The following is a 26,733-nucleotide window of genomic DNA, read 5'->3' on the forward strand; positions in this document are numbered from 1 at the left end:
GTAGAAGTGGATCGTTCCTGTGAATTATTATGGGTGGAAGTTACACTCAACAACCGAGCTAGGTTTTACCGACCTCCTGACTCGGCAGCATTAGTGGCAGAACAACCGAGAGAAAATTTGGAATACATTTCAATAAATTTTCTCAGCATGTTATAGTCTTAGGTGGAGATTTCAATTTACCAGATATAGACGGGGACACTCAGATGTTTAGGATGGGTGGTAGGGACAGAGCATCGAGTAACATTATACTGAGTATACTGTCCAAAAATTACCTAGAGCAATTAAACAGAGAACCGACTCGTGGAGATAACATCTTGGACCTACTGATAACAAGCAGACCCAAACTTTTCGACTCTGTATGTGCAGAACAGGGAATCAGTGATCATAAGGCCGTTGCAGCATCTCTGAATATGGAAGTTAATAGGAATATAAAAAAAGGGAGGAAGGTTTATCTGTTTAGCAAGAGTAATAGAAGGCAGATTCCAGACTACCTAACAGATCAAAACGAAAATTTCTGTTCCGACACTGACAATGTTGAGTGTTTATGGAAAAAGTTCAAGGCAATTGTAAAACGCGTTTTAGACAGGTACGTGCCGAATAAAACTGTGAGGGACGGGAAACCAATTCGATTCTACACACAGTACGCGAAAGAACTTGCCCCCCTTCTAACAGCCGTGTACCGCAAGTCTCTAGAGGAACAGAAGGTTCCAAATGATTGGAAAACAGCACAGGTAGTCCCAGTCTTCAAGAAGGGTCGTCGAGCAGATGCGCAAAACTATAGACCTATATCTCTGACGTCGATCTGTTGTAGAATTTTAGAGCATGTTTTTTGCTCGAGTATCATGTCGTTTTTGGAAACCCCGAATCTACTCTGTAGGAATCAACATGGATTCCTGAAACAGCGATCGTGTGAGATCCAACTCGCTTTATTTGTTCATGAGACCCAGAAAATATTAGATACAGGCTCCCAGGTAGATGCTATTTTACTTGATTTCCGGAAGACATTCGATACAGTTCCGCACGGTCGCCTGATAAACAAACAAAGTAAGAGCCTACGGAATATCAGACCCGCTGTGTGGCTGGATTGAAGAGATTTTAGCAAACAGAACACAGCATCTTGTTATCAATGGAGTGACGTCTACAGACGTTAAAAGTAACCTCTGGCATGCCACAGGGGAGTGTTATGGGACCATTGCTTTTCACAATATATATAAATGACCTAGTAGATAGTGTCAGAAGTTCCATGCGGCTTTTCGCGGATGATGCTGTAGTATACAGAGAAGTTGCAGCATTAGAAAATTGTAGCGAAATGCAGGAAGATCTGCAGCAGATAGGCACTTGGTGCAGGGAGTGGCAACTGACCCTTAACATAGACAAATGTAATGTATTGCGAATACATAGAAAGAAGGATCCTTTATTGTATGATTATATGATAGCGGAACGAACACTGGTAGCAGTTACTTCTGTAAAATATCTGGGAGTATGTGTGCGGAATGATTTGAAGTGGAATGATCATATAAAATTAATTGTTGGTAAGGCGGGTACCAGGTTGAGATTCATTAGGAGAGTCCTTAGAAAATGTAGTCCATCAACAAAGGAGGTGGCTTACAAAACACTCGTGCGACATATACCTGAGTATTGCTCATCAGTGTGGGATCCGTACAAGATCGGGTTGACGGAGGAGATAGAGAAGATCCAAAGAAGAGTGGCGCGTTTCGTCAGAGGGTTATTTGGTAACTGTGATAGCGTTACGGAGATGTTTAACAAACTCAAGTGGCAGACTCTGCAAAAGAGGCACTGTGCATCGTGGTGTAGCTTGTTCGTCAGGTTTCGAGAGGGTGCGTTTCTGGATGAGGTATCGAATACATTGCTTCCCCCTACTTATACCTCCCAAGGGGATCACGAATGTAAAATTAGAGACATTAGAGCGCGCACGGAGTCTTTCAGACAGTCGTTCTTCCCGCGAACCGTACGCGACTGGAACAGGAAAGGGAGGTAATGACAGTGGCACGTAAAGTGCCCTCCAGCACACACCGTTGGGTGGCTTGCGGAGTATAAATGTAGATGTAGATGTCGATGTTCATCAGTTGTCATGGACTAACAGACAGCAACAAGTTCATCACAATCAACATATTCATCGAAGCCAAGACAGCCGGTGTTCCCTTCTCACCCCATTAAATACTGCCATTGTCCAGCTGCGATTACTTAATTTTCTGGCATGTTGTCTTCTGCAACTACCAGAATCCAAAGAAAGCCAGCCTTTTTGAAGCAGTTTGAGATTGTGCTTTCTTGCATGGAATCCCAACTATTTCTTAAAAAATGTGTAACATCCGAGCTCATAACATTTTTCATCATAGAATGAAGATGAGCCAGCCTCTTCTATTCAAGAATTTTCCAATACTTTAGTTTTGGACATTTTATACTGCCATGGTCAAGTGGCTGAATGTGTCTGGTACAATTGGGAGGAAAAAACACTATATTCATATTATGCAGATACAATGTATCCTGGGGATGCGCAGCACACTGATCAGTAAACAGAATGATTTTCGTACTTCTGGTGCCAAACTTGCACCCTTGGCATGGAGAAATTGTTTTAAAATAGTTATTGTTATCTGTGCACTCACACTAGATGTATGTTGCCTTGCAAATGTCTGCAAAGTTTAGAAGCACTGTGGACTCTTCACCTTTCCAATTATTAGCAGCAGCAACTTCCGTTTTCCCTTTTCATTGCAACATAATAAAATAGATAGCTCCTACTTAGTAATTTTTCCACTGTGACATTTTTCTCCTCTGAACTGAAAGAGTTTTTTCAGGCAGAAGGTGAAAAAGTGAGCCCAGTTAATCTAGATTAAAAACTTCATTGTTTGATGGAAAGTATTTTTACATGATTGAACAGTGTCAATGTTCGTTCTTCCAGCCTCATTTTGAAGACGTTTATGCACTTAATTATGCCTATTCTTGAACCTTTTGGTCCAGCCATTGGATGCCTTGAAATCTGTGACTGCCAACCTTTGTGTTGCATATATTGCTTCAGTATGAAGTACTGTACGGTCTGCTGTAATGGTTGAAGCATGAACTTGTTTGTCCACTTGAGTAGCATGTTCTCCAGTTCTGGAAACTGAGTCATGCATACATTTTCATTTGCCATTTCCTCTTTTCCAAACATGCTACCTCAGCATTTTTTATTTGCTCACTATCATATATAATATTGATAGAGGAATGTTAATTTTTGTTTCATGTCTGAATTTTTGTCCATTGTCTGAACAATGCTCCACTTTTCTTCACTTGTAAACTGTGTCATCATCTTTTTATCAATGACAAAAGCGTACACTGGTTAACACAAAAAAATAGTAATGCACGAACAGGACAGTTTAACATACGGTTAATGCAATTGGGACTAGGGCTTCCAAAACTTCAAGAATTGATTGGGAAAACTTGTTAATTGGGGACATACCAATGAGATTCCACTGTATTCTGCTTTGTGAGCTATTTGTATCCTTTATAAAATATACAGCTATACCACCTCCCGTACTTTCATTTCAACAAGAATAAACATTGACTGCACATTATGGTGTAATATTTTAAAAGTTATTAGTTTCTGTTTTCCATTGGGACAGAGGGCTTTATTATGTGCTTTAGATTGTAGATATACAATTTTGAGATGGCACTCGCAAAGTTCTCCTCTAATTTAGGTTCATGAACTTCACTGTCTGCACCTTTTGTATTTTGGTGGGCTGCTAGCTGGGAACTGCTGCTGTTCGTGCCCACAGATTATCCTGGCTGTAGGCTGTATGGTCTGCAGTGTTATCTACATCTACACTCCGCAAGCCACCTGACGGTGTGTGGCGGAAGGTACCCTGAGTGCCTCTATCGGTTCTCCCTTCTATTCCAGTCTTGTATTGTTCTTGGAAAGGAGGATTGTCAGTATGCCTCTGTTTGGGCTCTAATCTCTTTGATTTTATCCTCAAGGTCTCTTCGCGAGATATACGTAGGAGGGAGCAATATACTGCTTAACTCTTCGGTGAAGGTATGTTCTCGAAACTTCAGCAAAAGACCGTACCGAGCTACTGAGCGTCTCTCCTGCAGAGTCTTCCACTGGAGTTTATCTATCAACTCTTTAACGCTTTCGCGATTACTAAATGATCCTGTAACGAAGCGCGCTGCTCTCCATTGGATCTTCTCTATCTCTTCTATCAACCCTAACTGGAGCATCTCGTCACAGCTTCCAATGATGCTGACCCAAAGTTTAGTTGCACTTTTTTCTTTGTTGTTTCTTGCATCTTTTGATGTAGAATTTGGCTGAGTTTGTTTTCCTGGGCTAGATGCTGCTGCTGGTATCACTTCTGCTTCATCCCTTGACAGTTTTGTTTTGCTGTGTCTTCATTGAGTGATGAATTTGGTATATAGCTCTTTCCTGTGACTCCTTATTCTTCTTTCATTACAGCTGAGTTGGGTAAGTCCATTTTCACAGTGGATTTTTCTTGTCTTTCGACTTACGTATTTGCTGAAAGGTTTTTACGCTTTATGATTGTTAGTGTTGGTATTTGAGAACTTGTCTCTAATACTAGCTGTAAATGTATATATAATTTCTCTTTGACTTCTGTTTACAAGTTAGGTGCAAGCTTTGTACACCCATGTTCAGAAAAAAATAGAACACCTTGAACAGCTAGAGGTAGGATGTTAATATTCACAGGACATTAGTATATTCTGCAGAAACGATTAGCATTTGAACTATGTTGGCCCTCGGATTCAATGTCAACATTAATATCGCACAACACCACCCCCTACTGGTATAATATGCCTCCGCTCTTGTCACTGTAAACTGAAGGTAATGGATCAGTGTGACTTCAGCAGACATGCAGGATGCCTCACAGACATATGCGCGAACTGTACTGTCAAATCAGAGAATTTGAAAGAGAGCCCATTATTGGCATGAGGATATGTGATGCATCCATCCAGGAAATTGCTGCTTGTGTGGGATGATGTGTTTTTGCAATGCAATGGATGTGAGTGGAATGGTTCACATAATGCCATAGAACATGACCATGTGGGTCAGGTTACACCAGCCAGACCACTTCTCAAGAAGATCGACACTTCACCTGAATGGCATTGCAGGACAGATCTGCGGGAATGACGTCTTTCAGGACAGAAATGTCATTGGATAGTGTTTCTGGATGATTCCACATTATGTTTTCTTGAAAATGATGGCTACATTTTGGTTCTCCTCAGAAGGGGGAGTGGCATCACAGTGACTGCATTTGCACAAGACCTACAGTGTCAACTCAATGCCTTACGCATTGAGGTGCTATTGAGTACATCCACAAATCACAGTTGGTGTGCAAATCTAGGGCACTATGACCAGTGTAACCTACGTTAATGACATCCTGCAACCTCTACCCATACTCTTTCTGCACAACGCCCCAGAGGCCTTTTTTTTCCAGTAAGACAGTACACGACCACATGTTGCTGCATGAACACATACCTTTTTGGCGTCATAGGATGTCAGCCTCGTGCCCTGACCCACCAGATCATCAGACTTGTCGCCAATCGAAACTTTGTGGTGTAACGATGGGTGCAGCACTGTAACCCAGTGCCAACCACCAGTGATGAACTTTGGAACCACGTGAGTGCAGAATGAGTGGCTATACCAGAGGACACTATTCGCGCCTTATACTAGCCAATGCCATCACACATGGAATAAGTTATCGGGAACCGTGGCGAACCCTGGTCCCTCTAGGCAACAGAACATATTATACACCGAAATGGCTGAAGTGCTAATTGTTTCTGCAGAACATTCTAATGTACGTGTCCTGTGAATGTCCTATCTCTAGTTGTTCAAGGTGTTCTGTTTTTTGTTTTTTTATACATAAATGTATGATCGTTTCTGTTGAGAAACGCATTGACATGCATTACCGTCACATGCTTGTACAATGGCTATCTAGAATGTAACAGACGTTTTGGTCTATCATGACGGTGGATGGGGCTACAGCCCTTAAAGTGTCCTAATCTTAGCTGGTGGTCAAAAAGCACAACTCACGCCATGTTTTCTGAGAATACATCTAATTTGTTTGAAATACTACCTGCATGAGAAATGAAAGCTGTAGACTTAGCGACACATCAATATTGCCATCACTCGTCTAATTCTCAATTGATGGATAGTTTTGATATAAACTTTGTTATATAAACATTTATGTCGGTCAGTAATTTAAAATTTTTCCTGCCAGTCTAAGTTTAAAGTCTATAGACTTACTAACTACTTTTCTTTGTGCACACATTTATGACATTGTTATCTAAAAAGCAGACTACAATCAAATTATTTCAATCAATAGTTTAGATACTATAAGTACATAAATTAGACAATCAAAATTAAGGTAATTTTTTTTCATAGTTAATAAGAGTATATTTTTCCTCCCGGTGATAGTAAGCGGGTGTCTGTAGTCTACTTTTCTCCAAATGGTAGCCTGAAGTATCACAAAAAGTTTCAGACTTCTAACTTAAATATTTTTTTTCCCCACCCATAAAACAAACATGTCAGTAAATTTGATTCTTGGGAAATTCAGTTGAAAGATACATTTCCTCTGTTACTCACCTCTGTTGTTCTTAAAACCCTCCAGTTGCATAAATTTCTTGGTTTGTGTGTTCCTCATCTTCTCTCTTCTTTTCTTGCTCCTCTTTGCTATTGTGGCCTCTTTAGTTGCCTCAAGAACCCATTTTTGCCTTTGGCCACTCTCAAGGAATCGATCGACATCAGTGCTTGTCTCATATTGAAACCAGGAATTAGTCCCAACAACTCTAAAACATCACATTTGCTAACTTCCCCATCATTAAAGCAAATAACTGTATCTAATACACCTAATCTCATGGTACTGAAACCAACGCACACAGTTTTATGCAGGTGTTCCCATATCACATGGTTGAAGCATTCATTAACATTTTCTCTCTTTCCATGTAAGCACTGTGACAATAGTTCAGTGTCACTTAGGTCCCTATATATGGGCTTAATTGCTTCCAATACCTCAAATGGCAGGGAGTGATGGTGTGCATAAGTCTTAACATTTTGTATTGCATTTTTGTATCTACACCATGTGTCTACACCACTGTTGCAGAGAGCATGCTGTGGATGGTCATCCATAGAAGCTTTATGGAAAAAGGTAGTTCATACTGCTTTCTTCATGGCCTCATTATTTTCTCGATTACTTCTTTTGGCTAAACTATAATAGAGCTGCAGTTTGTCCACCTCGAAGACCCCAACCACCAATTGGTTTGCCATCACTGAGCTTTTTCCCCTTCATGTCTTTTATTAGCTTAAGTAAACATGTGTCCATCCTCTTTTGGACATGACCAACACACTGTAACTTTTCAGTTTTTACAGTTCTTCCATAAGGCATATTTTCCAACACATTTTCAAACCCTTTGGAGTCTTCATCTCAAAGGTACTTCACATACCGTACACCATAATTCTCTTCTGACCTTTTGAAATATTCTGAGAACTCCCTCTGATTCCATTCCACCACTGTACCCAGAAAAATTCTGAACACAAACATGATCTTGGTTATTTCCTTTGCAACCATGGCAGTACAGTACTTTGTCATACATTCTATGTCAATCACGTTTCCATTTTCTGTTGCAGTAATAACACCATTCAGTGAGAAATGACCACATTCATGTCCCATCAAAGGCTGCAGCTATATCAATGTCACCTTCATTGCATAACACAGTTTCGTCTACTGCTTTCTTCATTGACGCAGCACTCACTTGACCAAGACTTTCAAGAAGTAGCTGTGTGTACTTCTCAAATCTTGTAGGTGGGGGCAAATTCATGATAGCACAAAATGTTTGAACTGCCTTTCTACTCTTCCCAATATACTTCATTCCCTACGCAAGTGTTATAAACTCTTTCTTTGCACAATCCAGAAGAATACCCAGTTTTAGTTACCCCACAGAAATCACAAAACACTTGTAACTTACTAGCCACACCTTTCCTGCCTTCAAAATCTTAGACAATTTTAATACCACCTTTCCTCAAAGTGCACACACAGGAACATTCTTTAGAAGCGAACATAAAGCACTCAATTCAGCCATTATGGGAACACATTCCGTTACAGTGTTTTGATGATATTTTATAGAAATATCACTCTGGGTACTCAAATATTTTAGCTTCTGTCTTGAGGCACTTGGCGGAGTCAACATAACAACCAGTTGGTTTGTGGATGTAATTACACAGTCTACTTTCCAATGAAGTAAACAAATTGCCATAAAACTTACATTTTTCCATTCCAAAACATGTTTTTGGAGGCATAACTACTTCCGTGAATGACACAGCACCAATAACTCAACAATGTACAGAAGTTTGAACACAAGCAACTCTTGAAAACCATAGATACCCAAAGGAAAACAAAGGAGCATTGGAAAGCATGTGTGCTAACAGGGCTGCCAACTCAAAAACCGACTACGCAGTGTATCTTTTCTAAGTGCACAATAATAATGACGCCATTTGACATCCGACCGCAGCGGAAACACGGTCGTTGTCGCATACCGACATATATTTTAATTTGTTTGTAAAGATGTTCCTGATGTCCGAATCAATTCATTTAACTACCATTTTGTTCATGAAACTCTAAATATTGATTTAAGACGGAAAAAAAATTCAGTTTTTTTCCACATTCCTAGTGTAATGACTGTTCCATGCGGCTCAACACTGTGGTGCAAGTCTTTCAGTTGGACAACACATTGGTGGCTTATGAAACTACTGTTGTTTATGCGATACTGTTGGAATAAATATGGGTTCAGAAATTAAAATTCCTCCACATACCACAGGAAATGTGAAATGTAATTGCTTTGTCAGCTGTTTTGTGAAGCAAATGGCAGTGAGAATTAACATATTGTTCTAATTATTTTTAAGATATACTGAAGTATTTTATGTTTCGTTTCAGGTTCTAAGGCTTGTAGCAGCACAGGGTACAGTGCAACTGCAGTCAATTCAGACACCTAGTGGTCCCACGCTTATTGCAGTCCCATCAGGCTCAGCATTGAGTTTTCAACCGGTGTCTCAACTTACTTCCCCACAGCAACCGCAGACTCAGTCACAGCAAACATCCAAACTAACAAATCAACATGTGTCTATACAGACATCAAATACCATTCTTCCAGCTGTCTTAAATAATATTCCACAATCCTTCCAGCAGAATACATCAAGAACAAGTCTCCAGAATAATGCAGCAGTTACCAACTTGAACCTTAATGTGCACAATTTGAGTCTGAATGTTACAAATGCAAATTCTGCAACGTGCTCTCATAATAGTGATATTTCAGGAGACACTTTACCATCCTGCCAGAGTTGTTCTGTCACTCAGCAGACCCCAAATAGTTCAAATATTGTGTCAGAGTCGCCTGTAAATGTGAACTTGAATGTGAATGCAAGTGAAAGTGCTTCAAAGAGGAACTCACCCAGTGGACTTCATAATACTCCTGAGGTGGCTAAAGAAAATATAGAAACAGTTAATATTAGAGAATCAAATGGAAACCAAATGGCGGCTCCAACTCCTCTGCCTCTAAACAGGAAAAAGTCTAAGAAGAAGAAAAAGAAAAATAAACTGGATTTAGCCAACATCATGAAGTTGTCAGGTAAATGTAAACATTTCTAACATTGTATTTATGTCTCTTACTTCAGTGACAGTTTTTTGATATATTATCTAGCTCTGGTGATTTCCAGTGGTGGCCAGTTATCATGTGCTCATATGCTACAGCACACTGTAACTATCACAGTAAAATGATGCTACATCTCTTCGAATACAAGCCGTAAATCCCACTGAAATTATGTGGTGTGTCTTCAAATATGAGCCAGAAATTACACTAAACTTTCATCATTTCTCTTCGAATGTGTGCTGGTACACAAATAAAATGGATGAAAACATGTTTTGTAGTACTCTCTCCATGGTAAATAGAAACCGTTGTCGAGTGCTGAAATGATGGCTAGCCATTCTACAATCACTGCAGAGAAAGGGCGGGCCATGCCTATCTGTTTGTAACTGTGCCTGCTGTGATGTGACATCATCTCTTCCACCATTACGAGTGCTATGTTGCTCACGGCTCAATGTCAGTATTTTTATTTGAAAGTGTGTGTGTGTGTGTGTGTGTGTGTGTGTGTGTGTAGAGTATGAGGGATTTTTGAGGAGTGATTCTCGTAACTATGCCATGGCCGAGTGGTAAGTACCCCGACTATCAATTCATTAGCTTGGGTTCAGTTACCTCTGCTGACATTTTTTTATTCTATTCCTTGCAGTGTTAAACTATTAACTGTAAAATATAATATGTTTCAACAGTTCAATTTATGAAGGTGAAGATAACATTCAATTTAGTTATGATTACTAGTCTTGTAAATGAAAAAGCTATAGGCCACCACATTGTAGCACATTGATAAAATTTTGCACAAGCCGCCACTGGTGATATCATTCATTTATGAACATAGCATAAGAAACTGTGCGTGTGATATCTGTTGTGAACCAGGCCTGGTCCGAAAATGTTTTTCCACACAAGCAACTTTGGCACCCTCCCTTCCTCTGCCTCCATCTCACACCTACCTTTTTTCCCAAGCACTTTGAACTGTGTCAGTTTTCATTACTAATAGTTATACGTATTGTATACAAATCTTGTGCTCAGGTGTCCTGAGTGGCCACTACTAATTGTGTGTACACAGATCTTACCATTGTGGCATCCCTCTCAGCAAGGGCCTTAAGCCAACCCTGTCTGAGCCACACCTGCAGAGAGTTTTTTTAATAATAATAATAAAATAATAATAATAATAATAATAATAATAATAATGTGTGAGCCATTGTCTGGGTGTACATTTTATTGTGATTGTTTCTGATGTTCTAGAGGTGACATTTCCGTTTAAGGGAGCAATCCATTTTTTCATACATTCACATTCAAAAAGGCTTTCATTTAGTTTTAATTTAAGTGTTATTTATTAAGGGCAGATAATCATCTTTTGCATAAAGAAAAATCTCAAGGACAGAGGTGGTGGAGGAACCCACTATTCAAGTGGTGTTTCTTTTTAATGGGTCATGTGGCTACTATTTATAGCACTTACAAGCTGCATGTTAACACCATGAAGTTTCAGCTCATTTGCAATCATATTGAAACTTAAAGAACTAATTTAATTCATAATTACTTAAATGAATTAAGCAGTTAGTGTTAATTATCCATAATGTATAGTTCTGTAGACATTCATGTCTAAAACTTCTATACTGGGAGAAGCATATACGAGGGGCATTCAGTAAGGAGTGCAACACATTTTTTCTCTTGCTAAACTTTGATTGAAACAATGTGAAATTTGTTTGAGCATGTGATGGAATATTCTTTTTTTAATCCCTATAGTTTAGGAAGTGCTGATAGATATTGCAGCCTTCAAAACGGTGTCTCTAGTGGAGGTACATACCAAGCAGAGAGCTATCATTGAGTTTCTTTTTCTGTAAAACCAGAGCATCACATTTATTCATAGGTGCTTGCAGAATGTCCATGAGGACTTGGCAGTGAACAAAAGCACAGGGGAGCATTGGGCGAGGCGTCTGTCATCATCCCAACAAGGTCACGCAAAACTGTCTAATCTCCTATGTATCAGCTGGACACACACAGCTGTGACTCCTGAAGTGTTGGAACATGTGGACGCTCTCATTCAAGATGAGTGACAAATCAGAATAAAACAACTCACTTTGCAGTGGGGTGTCTCTGTTGGTAGTGCTGTCACACTTGTCCATCACGGAGTACTCAAAGGTGTATGCCCGCTGGGTTCCTCATTGCATAACAGAAGACTTTAAAGAACAACAAAGGACCATCTGTGTGGAATTGCTTGCACAATTATGAGGCTGATTGTTATGACAATTTTTAGTCAAACATTATTACAGGCGATGAAGCATGGGTTCATCACTTTGAACCGAACATAAAACAGCAATTCTTGGAGTGGTGCCACACCGCCTCTCCTCTGAAGAAAAAGTTCAAAGCTGCACCCTCAGCCAGTAAAGGCATCAGTCTTCCTTCAACTCTGAAGGGGTTATTCTGTTTCATGTCCTCCCTCATGGAAAAGTGATCAACTGTGAAGTGTGTTGCTCTATCCTCAGGAAATTGAAGAAACGACTTCAGCATCTGCATCTATATCTACAGTGATACTCCACATTCCGCTTTATGGTGCATAGCTGAGGGTACCCAGTCCCACTACCAGATATTTCCTTTCCTGTTCCACTTGCAAATAGAACGGGGGGAAAAACAACTTTCTACATGCCTCCACATGACCCCTAATTTCTCCTACGTTCGTGAACCTTATGCGCACTATATCATGGAGGTAACAGAATCATTCTGCAGCCACTTTCAAATGTTGGTTCTCTAAATTTTCTCAATAGTGATGCTTGAAAAGATTGTCACCTTCCCTCCAGTGATTCCTATTTAAGTTCCTGAAGCAACTCTCTAAGATTTGCATGTTGTTTAAACATACCAGTAACAAAACTAGCAGCCTAACTCAATTTCTTCCATTTTGTCCTTTAATCTGATCTGGTACGAATCCCAAACACTCAAGCAGTACTCAAGAATAGATCCCACTAATGTTCTGTATTTGGTCTCCTTTACAGATGAACCACACTTCCCTAAAATTCTCCCAATAAACCCAAGTCGACCATTCGCCTTTCCTACCGCACTCCTCACATGCACATTCTATTTCATACTGCTTTGTACTGTTATACCCAGATATTTAAACGGCACGACTGTGTCAAAAATGACACTATTAATGCTGTATCCAAACATTATGGGTTTGTTTTTTCTACTCATCCGTACTAACTTACATTTTTCTACATTTAGTACTAGCTGCCATTAATCACACTAATTATCAATTTTGTCAAAGTCATCTCATATCATCCTACAGTCACTCAACATTGACACCTTCCCATACACCATGGCATCATCAGAAAACAGCCGCATACTACTGCTTACCTTGTCCGCCAGATCACGTTTGTATATAGAGAATAATAGCAGTCCTATCACATTTCCCTGGGGCACTCCTGGCGATACCCTTGTTGCTGGTGAACACTCACCATAGAGGAAAACATACTGGGTTCTATAACTTAAGAATCTTCGAGCCACTCACATATCTCTGAACCTATTCCACATGCTAGTACCTTCTTTAACAACCTACAATGGAGCACCATGTCAAAACACTTTCCAGAAATCTTGAAATATGGAATCTGCCTATTGCCCTTTGTCCATAGTTCACAGATCATCATGTGAGAAAAAGGCAATCTGAGTTTGACAAAAGTGATGCTTTCTAAAACTATGCTGATTTGTGGACATAAGCTTATCAGTCTCCAGAAAATTTATTATATTCAAATTGAGAATAGGTGTAAGAATTCCGGAGCAAACTGATGTTCAGGATATCAGTCTGTAATATTGCGGATCCATTCTTTTTCCCATCTTATACACAGGAGTCACCTGTGCTGCAGCTTTTTTTTTTTTTTTTTTTTTTTTTTTTTTTTTTTTTTTTTTTTTTTTTTTTTTTTTTTTTTTTTGCAGTCTCTTGAGACTTTACACTGAGTGAGAGATTCACACTAAATGCAAGCCAAGTAATGGACCAATACCATAGAGTACTCTTTGAAAAACCAAATTGGGATTCCATTCTAACCTAGTGACTTATTTGTTTTCAACTCTTTCAGTTGTTTGTCTACACCAGGGATGTTTATTACTATGTTGTCTATTCAGGAGCATGTTGATGGTGAAACAGCCGTATGTCTGAACGATTTCTTGAATGTGATATTTAAGACTTTATGTTTCGTTGTGCTATCTTCAACTGACACATCAGACTGGTCAAAAAGTGACCGGATAGAAGCCTTAGACCCACTTAGTGACTTTATATAGAACCAGAATTTTCTTGGGATATTTAGCAGATCTTTTGCTAACATGTAATGGTGGTGGTAGCTGTGTGCTTCAGTCTCAAATCTTTTCACAGATGCACAAATCTCTACTAAACTTTGCTTGTTGTTATTTGCCCATTCTCTTTTGAACCAGGAGTGCAACAGCCTCTGCTTTCTCAGCAGTTCTTGAATCTCATTATTAAACCATGGTGGGTCTTTTCCATCCTTAATCCACTTACTAGGTATATAATTCCCCAGCCCACGATTTACAGGCAGTAGCCACTGGCCGAGACACAAGCAGCAACTGGGAAATAACCGATTTTGTGACATTTTACAAGTTCCTAATCAGAAGAGAATTGTATAGTTTTATCTGTGTGCCTTAGTAGTTTAGTTTGTTGAGTTTCTGTGTGCTAATTTAATATTTAATAGATACAGTTATTGCATTTTTGTTTGTGTTGGAAAGTAAACCAATTTTGTGACACATTACAAGTTCCTAATCGGGAGCAAATTATTTTATCTTACCTGAGCGCTTTGGTAATTCAGTTTTTGAATCTCGTCATATTAACTTAATTTATTAGACATAGTTCTTGCATTTTTGTCAGTGTCTACAGTAGATTTCTGTAGCCCATATCAATGGCTGTTGTATGTCTGGGTAGCGTAGTTTTCCACAGTGTTTAGTATGGATAAGGTCTGCGATTGTTGTGGTCGCAGTTGGCGAAAGACTTTCCAGGGCACCACATGTAAGGCCTGCCCAGTTAGTCTGACAAACAGGTACCATGTGCTGTCTGTGGTTGACACTGTCACACAGCCAGATGCAATCATGTGTCCTGTTTCCTCTGAAACTTCTCAGCCTGCAAGATCTGGGTGGTCACACAGGGTGGGATTGTTTTTAATTGAGAGTTCCAATGTTATGAACGTTATGGGGTCCGTTAGGGGCATGGCAAGAAGGCCAATGTGCACTCTGTGTGCATAGTAGGTGGCACCATTCCAGATGTGGAACAGGTCCTTCCAGATGTCGCGAGAAGCACAGGGTGCTGCCAACTACCATTGGCGGCTCACGTCGGTACCAGTGATGGATGTCACTTTGGATCAGAAGAGATTCTCTCTACTTTCGAGCGGCTATCAGAAGTGGCAAATGCTGCCAGTCTTGCTTGTAAGATGAAATCAAGAGCTAATCATTTGCAGCATAGTTGAAAGGACTGACTGTGAAGGATCTGAGCCAGAGACTCGGACAGTTCTGCGACTGCGTAGGCGGCAGATTCCTCAGCTTGCACCATAGGGTGGTTGGGTTTAGAGTTCCTCTGAATAGGTCAAGAGTCCACTACAAACAGGAGGCGGCTAAATAGTTGTGGCATGGACTGGGCGTTTTTTTTAGCTTAGAGGGTCTCGGGGAAACGCAATAAGGGCTTCAGTCTCAAAGGTTACAGTCGAACACAGGAAGACTGTAAATACAGGAACCATCGTAATAATAATTGTAAATTGTTGTAATTGTGTTGGGAAAGTACCAGAGCTCCAAGTGCAGATAGAGAGCATTGATGCTCAAATCGTTATAGGCACTGAAAGATGGCTAAAACCAGAGTTAAGTTCAGCTGAAGTTCTTGCGAACAACCTAACAGGGTTCCGAAAGTATAGCCTAAACACAGTTGGCAGAGGCATGTTTGTTGCTGTTAGAAGTAGTTTATCTTGTTGCGTAATTGAAGTAGGTAGTTCCTGTGAGTGAACACAGGGTTGTTGTCACGAGATTGAATATTGTAACCCACAGATCCTCCAAAAAATAAAAGAATTAAAAAAGAGGCAGATAAAAATTTACATCATTCCTTTCTGAGAGAGAATTTCCACGCCTTCCAAATTAACAATGTAAGTGTAGACCAGGTGGGGCTTGAATTTAAAGAAATGATATCAACAGCTATTGAGAGATTTATACCAAATAAATTTACAAATGACAGAGCTGATACCTCTGATGGTACACAAAGCGGGTCAGAACACTGTTGCTGAAACAACAGTAAAAGCATGCCAAATTTAAACGAATGCAAAATCTCCAAGATCGGTGACATTTTATCGAAGCTTGAAATTTAGTGTGGACTTCAGTGCAAGTGCTTATAATAGTTTCCACAATGAAACTTCGTCTCGAAAACTGACAGAAAATCCAGAGAGATTCTGGTTGTAGGTGAAGTATTCTAGTAGCAAGACACAATCAGTGCCCCTTCTGTGCTCAATAGCAAAGGAAATATTGTCAATGATAGTGCTGCCAAAGAAGAGTTACTAAACACAGCCTTCAGAAATTATGTTACAAAGAAGACAAAGTAAATATTCCAGAGTTCAAATGAAGAACAGCTGCGAACGTGAGTAACTTACAAGTAAATATTCTCGAAGTAGTGAAGCAACTTAAATCGTTTAATAAAAGCAAATCTTCCGGTCCATACTGTATACTAATTGGGGTCCTTTCAGAGTATGCTGACACAGTAGCACCATACTTAACATTCATATACAGCTGCTCACTTGACAAAAGATCTGTACCCAAAGATTGGAAAGTTGCACAGGTTACACCAGTATTGAAGAAAGGTAATAGGAGTAATCCACTAAATTATAGGGCTATATCATTAACGTCGATATTCAGCAGGATTTTGGAGCATATATTGAGTTCAAACATTATGAATTGCTGTGAAGAGAACAGTCTATTGACACATGTTAAACATGGATTTAGAAAACATCATTTTTGTGAGACACAACTAGCTTTTTACTCACACTAAGTGTTGAGTGCTGTTGACAAGGGATTTCAAATTCCATATTTCTAGATTTCCAGAAGGCTTTTGACACCATACCACACAAGCAGTTTGTAGTGAAATTGCATGCTTATGGAATATCATCTCAGTTATGTAACTGGATTCATGATTTCCTGTCAGATAAGTCACTACTGGTAGTAATTGACAGAAAGTCATAGAGTACAACAGAAGTGATTTCTGCCATTTCCCAGTGTGGTGTTATAGGACCTCTGCTGTTGGTTATCTATATAAATGATTAAGGAGACAATCTGAGCAGTTGTCCTAGGTGGTTTGCAGATGATGATGTCGTTTATCACCATAGGATCAAATGAAATTGAAAAACGATTTAGATAAGATATCTTTAAGGTGCGATAATTGACAATTGATCCTAAATAATGAAAAGTGTGAGGTGATCCAGGAGTACAAAAAGGAATCCGTTAAACTTCAGTTACACAGTAAATCGGTCAAATCTAGAAACCTTAAATTCAACTAAATACCTAGATTACAATTGCGAACAATGTACATTGGAAAGAATACACAGAAAATGTTGTTTGGAAGGCAAACCAAAGACTGTGTTTTTGTGTTTTATTGGCAGATCACTTACAAACTGTAACAGGTCCAGTAAAGAGACTGCCTGCACTATGCTGGTCCGTTCTCTTTTAGAATGTTGCCACATGGTCTGGGGTCTTAACAGATAGGATTAACAGAGTACACTGAGAAAATGCAAAGAAGAGAAGCACTTTTGTATTATTGCAAAACAGCTGAGACAGTGTCACTGAAATAGTACAGGATTTGGGGTGGACATAATTGAAACAATGGCATTTTTTGTTGCGCCAGAATATTCTCATGAAATTGCAATCACCATCTTTCCCCTCTGAATGCGAAAATGTTTTGTTGACGCCAGCCTACATATGGAGAAATGATCATCATAATAAAATAATGATAATCAGAGCTCACATGGAAATATATAGGTGGTAGTTTCAGTGATAAATTCTGCTTACTTTGTATTGTATCTCCTCAGTCACATGGTGTGTTTAAAGTAGGAAATGTCACAGATAACAAATATTATTGTGTAGTTAATTTTGGACTAATATGGATCAACAATTTGGAGTATATTATGTAGTCCGTAGCTGTAAAAGTTAACTTAGGAACTGCCCGAAGACAGATTTTAGGAAGGATGTATGACATTTATTGATTAGTTTAATTCTTTTCTTAATATCTCACTTCTTGTATTTTGTGATGAATGAAAGAGTTGATAGTAGAATTAAAACAAAAACCAAATTGTAATCAGTTCTCAGTCAGATATTTTATTGTGAATGCTATGTGTTTTGCAATCACATGCAGGTATTGGAGATGAAGATGATATTGCGATGTATGAAGCAGAGGAACAGTCAATCACACCGTCGGCTGTTGGTCATGTTCATTCAGTTGACCAGTTGCAGTCTGATAGCACTACTCACCCATCACAAATGTTGAACAACATCCCATCAACTCCACAGATTCCTGTGCAGGTAAGTAAGATTTACATAATGAATAGATCATTCTCCTGTTCATGGATTCTAGAGGGGAAGAAGTTAAGTGGCTGCTAGTTCTTATTGTATGTCAGCAGTTGTATGCATTTCAGTGATGAAAGGCAAAACGTGACTAACTCAATGGAAAAGAACTTCACCACAAAAAATGCACTATTTGATACTACACCCTTTTTGTGAGGTACAGGTGCATTGTGACCTTGTGTGTTGTGGTCTTCAGCGCAGAGACTGGTTTGATGCAGCTCTCCATGCTACTCTATCCTGTCCAAGCCTCTTCATCTCTGGGTAACTGCTACACCCTACATCCTTCTGAATCTGCTTAGTGTTTTCATTTCTTGGTATTCCTCTATGATTTTTACCCTCCACACTTCCCTCCAGTACTAAGTAGGTGATCCCTTGATGTCTCAGAATATGTCCTACCAACTGATCCCATCTTCTAGTCAAGTTGTGCTGCAAATTACTATTCTCCCCAATCCTTTTCTGGACCACCTCATTAGTTATATGATCTACCCATCTAATCTTCAGCATTCTTCTGTAGCACCACATTTCGAACATTTCTATTCCTGTCTTGTCTAAAGTATTTATCGTCCGTGTTTCACTTCCATACATGGCTACACTCCATACAAATACTTTCAGAAAAGACTTGCTGACACTTAAATCTATATTTGATGTTAACAAAATTCTGTTCTTCATAAACGCTTTCTACACCATAGCCAGCCTACATTTTATGTCCTCTCTGCTTCGACCATCATCAGTTATTTTGCATCCCAAATAATGAAACTCATCTACTAGTTTAAGTGCATCATTTCCTAATCAGATTCTCTCGCCATCACCTGATTTCATTTGACTATATTCCATAATCTTCATTTTGCTTTTGTTGATGTTCATCTTGTATCCTCCTTACAAGACACTGTCCATTTTGTTCAACTGCTCTTCCATGTCCTTTGCTATCTCTCTCAGACTTACAGTGTTGTCGGAGAAAGTCGGAGTTTTTATTTCTTCTCCATGGATTTTAATTTCTACTCCAAATTTTTCTTTTTCTTCCTTTACTGCTTCCTCAATGTACAGATTGAATAACATAGGGAATAATTTACAACCCTGTCTCACTCCATCCTCAATCACTACTTTTCTTTCGTGCCCCTTGACTCTTATAACTGCCATCTGGTTTCTGTACAAATTGTAAATAGCTTTTTGCTCCCTATATTTTACCTCTGCCACCTTCAGAGTGTGAAAAAGAGTATTCTAGTCAGCATTGTCAAAAGCTTGTTTTGAGTGTACAAATGCTAGAAACATAGGTTTGCCTTTCCTTAACCTCTCTTTTGTGAGGAGTTGTAGAGTCAGTATTGCCTCACGTGTTCATACATTTCTCTGGAAACCAAACTGATCTTTCGAGAGGTTGGCGTCTACCAGTTTTTCCATTCGTCTGTTCAGAATTCGTGTTAGTATCTTGCAACCATGACTTATTAAACTGATAGTGTTCGAATTTTCACGCCTGTTAACTCTTGAATTTTTTGGAATTATTATATTTTTCTTGAAGTCTGAGGGTATTTCGCATGTCTCATACGTCTGTCTTACTCACCAGATGGAAGAGTTTTGTCGTGGCTGCCTCTCCCAAGGCTATGAGTAGTTCTAATGGAATGTTTCCCACTCCTGGTGTGTTGTTTCAACTTAAGTCCTTCGGTGCTCTGTCAAGTTGTTCACAAAGTATCATATCTCCCATTTCATCTTCATCTACAGCATCTTGCATTTGCATAATATTGCCCACTAGTACATTGCCCTTGTATAGACCCTCTATATGCTCCTTCCATCTTCCATCTTTCTGCTTTCCCTTCTTTGCTTATGGCTAGTTTTCTATCTGAGCTCTTGATATTCATGCAGGTGGTCCTCTTTTTCTCTGAAGGTCTCTCTCTAATTTTCCTGTAGGCAGTATCTATCTTTCGCCCAGTGAAATATGCTTCTACATCCTTACATTTGTCCTCTAGCCATCCCTGCATAGCCATTTTGCACTTCCTGTCGATCTCATTTTTGAGACATTTGTATTCCTTTTTGCATGCTTCATTTACTGCATTTGTATATTTTCTCCTTTCATCAGTTAAATTCAATATATATGTTACCCAAGGATTTCTACCAGCCTTCGTCTTTTTACCTACTTGATCCTCTGCTGCCTTCACTATTTCATCTCTCAAAGCTAGCCATTCTTATTCTACTGTATTCCTTTTCCCTGTTCTTGTCAATCGTTCCCTAATGCTGTCTCTGAAACTCCATACAATGTCTGGTTCTTTCAGTCTATCCAGGTCCAATCCCCTTAAAATCTGCCCTTTCTTCAGTTTCTTGAGTTTTAATCTACAGTTCATATTAAATAAATTGTGGTCAGAGTCCACACCTGCCACTGGAAATGTGTTACAATTTAAAACCTGGTTCCTAAACCTCTGTCTTATCATCATGTAATCTATCTGAAACCTTCCAGTGTCTCCAGGTCTCTTCCACATATACAATCTTCTTTCACAATTTGTGAACCAAGTGTTATCTATGATTAAGTTACGCCCTGTGTAAAATTTTATCAGGGAGCTTCCTCTGTCATTTCTTAACCCCCAGTCCATATTCACCTCCTACTTTTCCTTCTCTTTCTTGTCCTGCTGTTGAATTCCAGTCTGCCATGACTATTAAATTTTCATCTCCCTTAACTAGTTGAATGATTTCTTTTGTGTCATCATACATTTATTCAATCTTCACCATCTGTGGAGCTAGTTGGCATGTACTACTGTGGTAGGCACGGGCTTCGTGTCTATCGTGGCTACAATAATGTGTTCACTATGCTGCGCTTAGTAGCTTATCCGCGTTCCTATTTTTTTTATTCATTATGCGTTTATTCATGCATTGTGACCTATTAGCTTTATTTTACGCTTCTAATGATTATCTACACTTAGGTATGTCAAAATTTTCCATTCTGATCTTGTGGAGCTTAGGCTATAATGCATGTAGGGAGTGTTTGTGTGTACTACTTAGCTCTTGAGCATAGGTTCCAGATCAGTTGATAGTTTGGTTAGTTGCCTCTTTCATAGATGCACTAGACCATCACAGAATTATCCTGGTTAACTAGAGTCCACAATTTGCATTTGTTCCATTTCATATCACTTCAAATATTTTATGTTTCTACTGCTGTATGTATGGGACCAAAGCAATTTATGTTCATGGCTTACACTAATGATGCATTCAAACAGTATGATGCTGTGAAACTTCCTGGTAGATTAAAACTGTGTGCTGGACCAAGTCTCAAACTGGGTACCATTGCCTTCCACAGGCAAGTGCTCTATCGCCTAAGCTAACCAAGCACAACTCACAATCTGTCCTCACAGCCTTACATATGCCAGTAGCTTGTCTCCTACCTTCCAAACTTCACAGGCACTGTCCTACAAAACTTGCAAGACTAGCACTTCTGGAAAAAAAGTATTTGCATAGACATTGCTTAGCCGTACCCTGGGGGACATTTTTACTACCTTGTTTTTTACATGGTAATGTGCTTACAATCCACACTTTTTGGTAATTTTTCGTGTGTTTTAATAGCAATGATCTTGCCATAGTTCTCAAAGGCACAGAAGATGTTACAGTCAAATTATTTCACTATTTCCCTACTCACTACTATCCTGCAAGTTCATATGTGTCTGAAACCATCTTGAAGTCAGGGAACAAGTCAGTCAGGATGCAACTACTGCATTCTAGTGACAATCACAGATGAAGAGAGTAAAGTGCATTCTTTATTATAGCTATTTATTTTTTGGCATAAGTACATCAGTACTGTGAAACAGTAAAAGTGGCCTGATACAGGTTTCCTCATCCATTTATGTACCGATATGCTCAACAGGTAGCAAAATTGACAGTTGAACATTATTAATTAAATTAGCATAAGACAAAATTTCATGGGCTTCTTTGTTTGTTCAGCAGATAGAGGTTTGCTGTCATATTTAATGGAAACTTTTCTTACAACCCATGTTATAGTAATCAGGGTAGCATTTAATTTTTGTTTGTGTGTTATGTTGCAGCTTCATTTGAAATTGTTAATCACAGCTCCTACTGTTTCATAAGTAATTTAAACAATAGCAGGTATTTACCTTCCCTCACCTTGTCTGACGGCCATGCAGAGAGAGTATGAGCAGAGTACTGTCTTCCATAGACCTGTACCCTGACACCAACCTCATTGTGTGTGTAGTCTGTGTCCTCCATAACCATTTCTTTGTTTTCATTTGCTATTCAGTTTTCCATATTAGCAACATCCTCTTTAAATGAGTTGGGAAATTGATTTCTTAGTTTGGTATCTGGCTATGACAACTATTCTGTAATACATCAGTTATATTGTGCAGCTCTACTTACTTGTTATGAACTCTACTATGAAAGATGTTTTATACCATGTACAATGATAAGTAATTAAATAACAATTTTATTGTAACTTTTGTGGTGGGGAAATATGCACATCAAAATATTATGTTAAAAAGACAAAACACCACAAAGGTATTGCAGTGATTGTATTATGTGCTTGCATAATAGTGCCTTCAACTCAACCAAACATTTGTTGACATACACCCAACAAGAAGAGTGAGGCAGTGTTTGTTATTCTCGTGAGAGGGAGTGAACTTGTCTAAAATCAGCAAAAAAGTGGAGGTTAAGTTTGGAGAAAACTGTGAGATGATGTTTACGATGAACAGTGGAGCAGAAGACCATATGCTTGTGAACTGAGATGTTGAAACACTTCATAAAATCACTAAGTTGGTCAAAGACGTCTATTCAGTCACTCATTGACCAGATTGGTGTGCAGAAGAAAATAGCAAAAGGGAAGTAAACATTTTAAATTTCGCTTTTAAGAAATTGTTCACGTAGGAGAGTCATACAAACATACCATCATTTGACCATCACATAGACTCCCGTATGGAGGATGTAGTAATAAGAATTATTGGTGTAGAGACACAACTAAAAGAGCTGAAAGCAAATAAGTCGCCAGATTGTGATGGAATCCAAGTTTGGTTTTACGTAAGAGATCTTTGAGTCACTCACATACCTGGGAACCTATTCTGTATGCTTATACCTTCATTGAGAGTCAACAGTGTGGCACAGTGTCAAATGCTTTACGGAAATGTATGAATATGGAATCTGCCTGTTGCCCTTCATCCACGGTTCACAGTATATTTGCAGCATTGGCCCCCTATTTGGCATGTATTTATTGCAAATCTCTCGCTCAGTTCAAAATTCCAAGTGACTGGAAAAAAGCACAGGTGACTATTGTATATAAGAGTGTTAAAAGAACAGACCCAAAGAATTACAAGTAAGTATCCCTAACATCGGTTCTCTGCAGAATCCTGGAACATATTCTCAGTTTGAATAAAGTAAATTTCTACATCTACATCTACATCTACATCCATACTCCGCAAGCCACCTGACGGTGTGTGGCGGAGGGTACCCTGAGTACCTCTTATCGGTTCTCCCTTCTATTCCAGTCTCGTATTGTACGTGGAAAGAAGGATTGTCGGTATGCTTCTGTGTGGGCTCTAATCTCTCTGATTTTATCCTCATGGTCTCTTCGCGAGATATACGTAGGAGGGAGCAATATACTGCTTGACTCTTCGGTGAAGGTATGTTCTCGAAACTTTAACAAAAGTCCGTACCGAGCTACTGAGCGTCTCTCCTGCAGAGTCTTCCACTGGAGTTTATCTATCATCTCCGTAACGCTTTCGCGATTACTAAATGATCCTGTAACGAAGCTCGCTGCTCTCCGTTGGATCTTCTCTATCTCTTCTATCAACCCTGTCTGGTACGGATCCCACACTGCTGAGCAGTATTCAAGCAGTGGGCGAACAAGAGTACTGTAACCGACTTCCTTTGTTTTCGGATTGCGTTTCCTTAGGATTCTTCCAATGAATCTCAGCCTGGCATCTGCTTTACCGACGATCAACTTTATATGATCATTCCATTTTAAATCACTCCTAATGAGTACTCCCAGATAATTTATGGAATTAACTACTTCCAGTTGCTGACCTGCTATTTTGTAGCTAAATGATAAGGGACCTATCTTTCTATGTATTCGCATCACATTACACTTGTCTACATTGAGATTCAATTGCCATTCCGTGCACCATGCGTCAATTCGCTGCAGATCCTCCTGCATTTCAGTACAATTTTCCATTGTTGCAACCTCTCGATACACCAGAGCATTATCTGCAAAAAGCCTCAGTGAACTTCCGATGTCATCCACCAGGTCATTTATGTATATTGTGAATATACATCCAGTGAGGAATTCTTGACTAACATCAACCACTACGTCTAATCTCAAAAGTAACTAATACTCACATCCTTAACAACGTGTATTTCAAGCAAACCTGCTTTGAATCATCATAGTGGCACCAATAGCGCCACTCTTAAGCGACTGGCGCGAAATTGTAGTAGATATAGAAACTGCACCATCTTTCTGTCACACAACTCCTTCTTGGTGTTGCGATTTTTTTCCATCACTGTATATTCTTAGCTCTAATGTTAGGTGTGTTGTTATCCAAATCAGCAGACAATTGCTAAGTGTAAGCACTTCAGAGCTATGAGCTTCTTAGTTCTGAAATAGTATTAATTGGGAAAAGTCAGGTCTGTGATGCATAGTCTGGCTTCTATCAACCTTAGTAACCTGTCACTGCTGTGGGCAGCACTGTAGAGTCACTGCCTGGTGAAGAAAGGAACGAAGGAAGGGTGGAAGGAAGGTAAAAGTTGAAGTCCCATCGACGTAGAGTTTATTGGAGATGAAACACAGGCCCGGAATATATAGAGCAGAGGGACGAAAATCAGCGTGCCCTTTCAAAGGAACTATGCCGGCAGGTGCCCCGAACCAGTTAGGGAAATTATAGAAACGTAAATCTGGATGGCTGGAAGCCGATTGGAACAGTCGACCTCTCGAATGTGAGCCCAATTTATGAACCACTGCAACACATCGTTACATTCTTTATGTAGCGTTTACCATATTGTGTCAGTGCTATAAGGACAGAGTACAACGTGTTTCCCCTACACCGCTGATGTCCCTGACGACGTCTGTTCGCTGTGTAGCGTTTGCTTCTCTCTCTTTCGACGAATAAAAGCTCGTATCTGAAACTGCCTTTCAGGAGTAAATGCGCAAATGTCGAGGTAGTGGAAACTTTTGAAACTGGCTTCAACGTCCTCTAGATCGCTTGTAGGGAAATTTCCTTGAGAAGGAAAAGCTTGTAACCACAAATAAGTACTATTTTAGAAAGCATTGCTTGTGAGATACTAAGCTTGCCCTTTTGTCTCATGATATACTGTGAACCGTGGATGAAGAGCAACGGGCAGATTACATATTTCTACATTTCCACAAAGCATTTGGCATTGTGCCACACTGTCTACTCTTAATGAAGATATAAGCATTCAGAATAGGTTCCCAGGTATGTGAGTAGCTTGAAGACTTCTTAACTAATAGGACCCAGTATGTTGTCCTCAACAGCAAGTGTTCATCAGGGAGAAGGGTGTCATCAGGAATGCCTCAGGGAAATGTGAAGGTGAAAGGTCAACTCCGATTTGTTGGGAGAATATTCAGAAGATGTGGGTCACCTGTAAAGGAGACCGCATATAGGACACTAGTGTGACCTATTGTTGAGGGGTTGCGACCTGGGCCATTTCAAGTTAAAGAAGACATTGAAGCACAAGCGGACTGATAGATTTGGTTTTGATAAGTTCAAACAGCGTTAAAGTATTATGCAAATGCTTTGGAAACTCAAATGGGAATACCTGGAGGGAAAGCAACGTTCTTTTCGAGGAGCATTATTGAGAAAATTTAGAGAACTGGCATTTAAGCTTACTGCAGAATGATTTTACTCCCGCCAATGTACATTTCGTGTAAGGTCCATGAAGATAAGAGAGGTTAGGACTCCTGTGGAGGTATATGGACAGTGGTTTTTCCGTCATTCTGTTTGCAGACAGAACAGAAAAGGAAATGATTAGTAGTGGTACAGGGTACACTCTGCCACGTACCATATGCTGGTTTATGGAGTACAGATGTAGATGTATATACAAGGCGGCTACTTCTCACCTCCAGATGTAACTATATCTAGCTAATGTGGCTCACGTAGAGCACCCTGTTGGAGAAAGGAGCTACAGACTCCACGTATTCATGGCACTGGAATGCGCAGCCACAAGTTTCAGACCCCACCCAGTAAATGAGCACGGACTACGCGTCAGTGCCCGACTTCTATTCCCCATTGATGCTGTCTCGCTGAATTCATTTGCCTGCAAATGATTATTCTTTAGAGACACCAGTCCTGGTTCCCACACTTTGCTGAACTGAAATTTTGTGTCTCTGTTAATTAATTCATTAGCAATATGTATTTTTTCTGGTTCTTTAATGACAGTGTGAGTACGAGGAGGTGAACGGGAGGATCTTGCTCTCTGTAGTTCCATGTAATTTGCCATATTGAGACAATGTTCAACAGTAGCAAATTTCTGTGGCTGACCTAGTCTGGTGTGATGTTTATGTTCAACACATCTATGTGAATGTAGTCATCATATCTG

General features: G+C 39.5%; 1 protein-coding gene across 6 annotated transcripts in view; it reads left to right on the forward strand.

Moving 5' to 3' along the window:
* Positions 1 to 26,733, forward strand: part of LOC126299248 (serine-rich adhesin for platelets-like) — a 423,889-nt gene that overhangs the window by 279,830 nt on the left and 117,326 nt on the right. For all 6 annotated transcript variants that reach the window (XM_049991040.1, XM_049991044.1, XM_049991043.1 and 3 more), the window contains 2 exons: positions 8,934 to 9,624; positions 17,999 to 18,165. In XM_049991040.1, the coding sequence (XP_049846997.1) occupies positions 8,934 to 9,624; positions 17,999 to 18,165 (858 nt within the window). The remainder of the gene's footprint in view (positions 1 to 8,933; positions 9,625 to 17,998; positions 18,166 to 26,733) is intronic.

Source organism: Schistocerca gregaria, chromosome X (assembly GCF_023897955.1).
Source record: "Schistocerca gregaria isolate iqSchGreg1 chromosome X, iqSchGreg1.2, whole genome shotgun sequence".
In the NCBI taxonomy this organism is placed as follows: domain Eukaryota; kingdom Metazoa; phylum Arthropoda; class Insecta; order Orthoptera; family Acrididae; genus Schistocerca; species Schistocerca gregaria.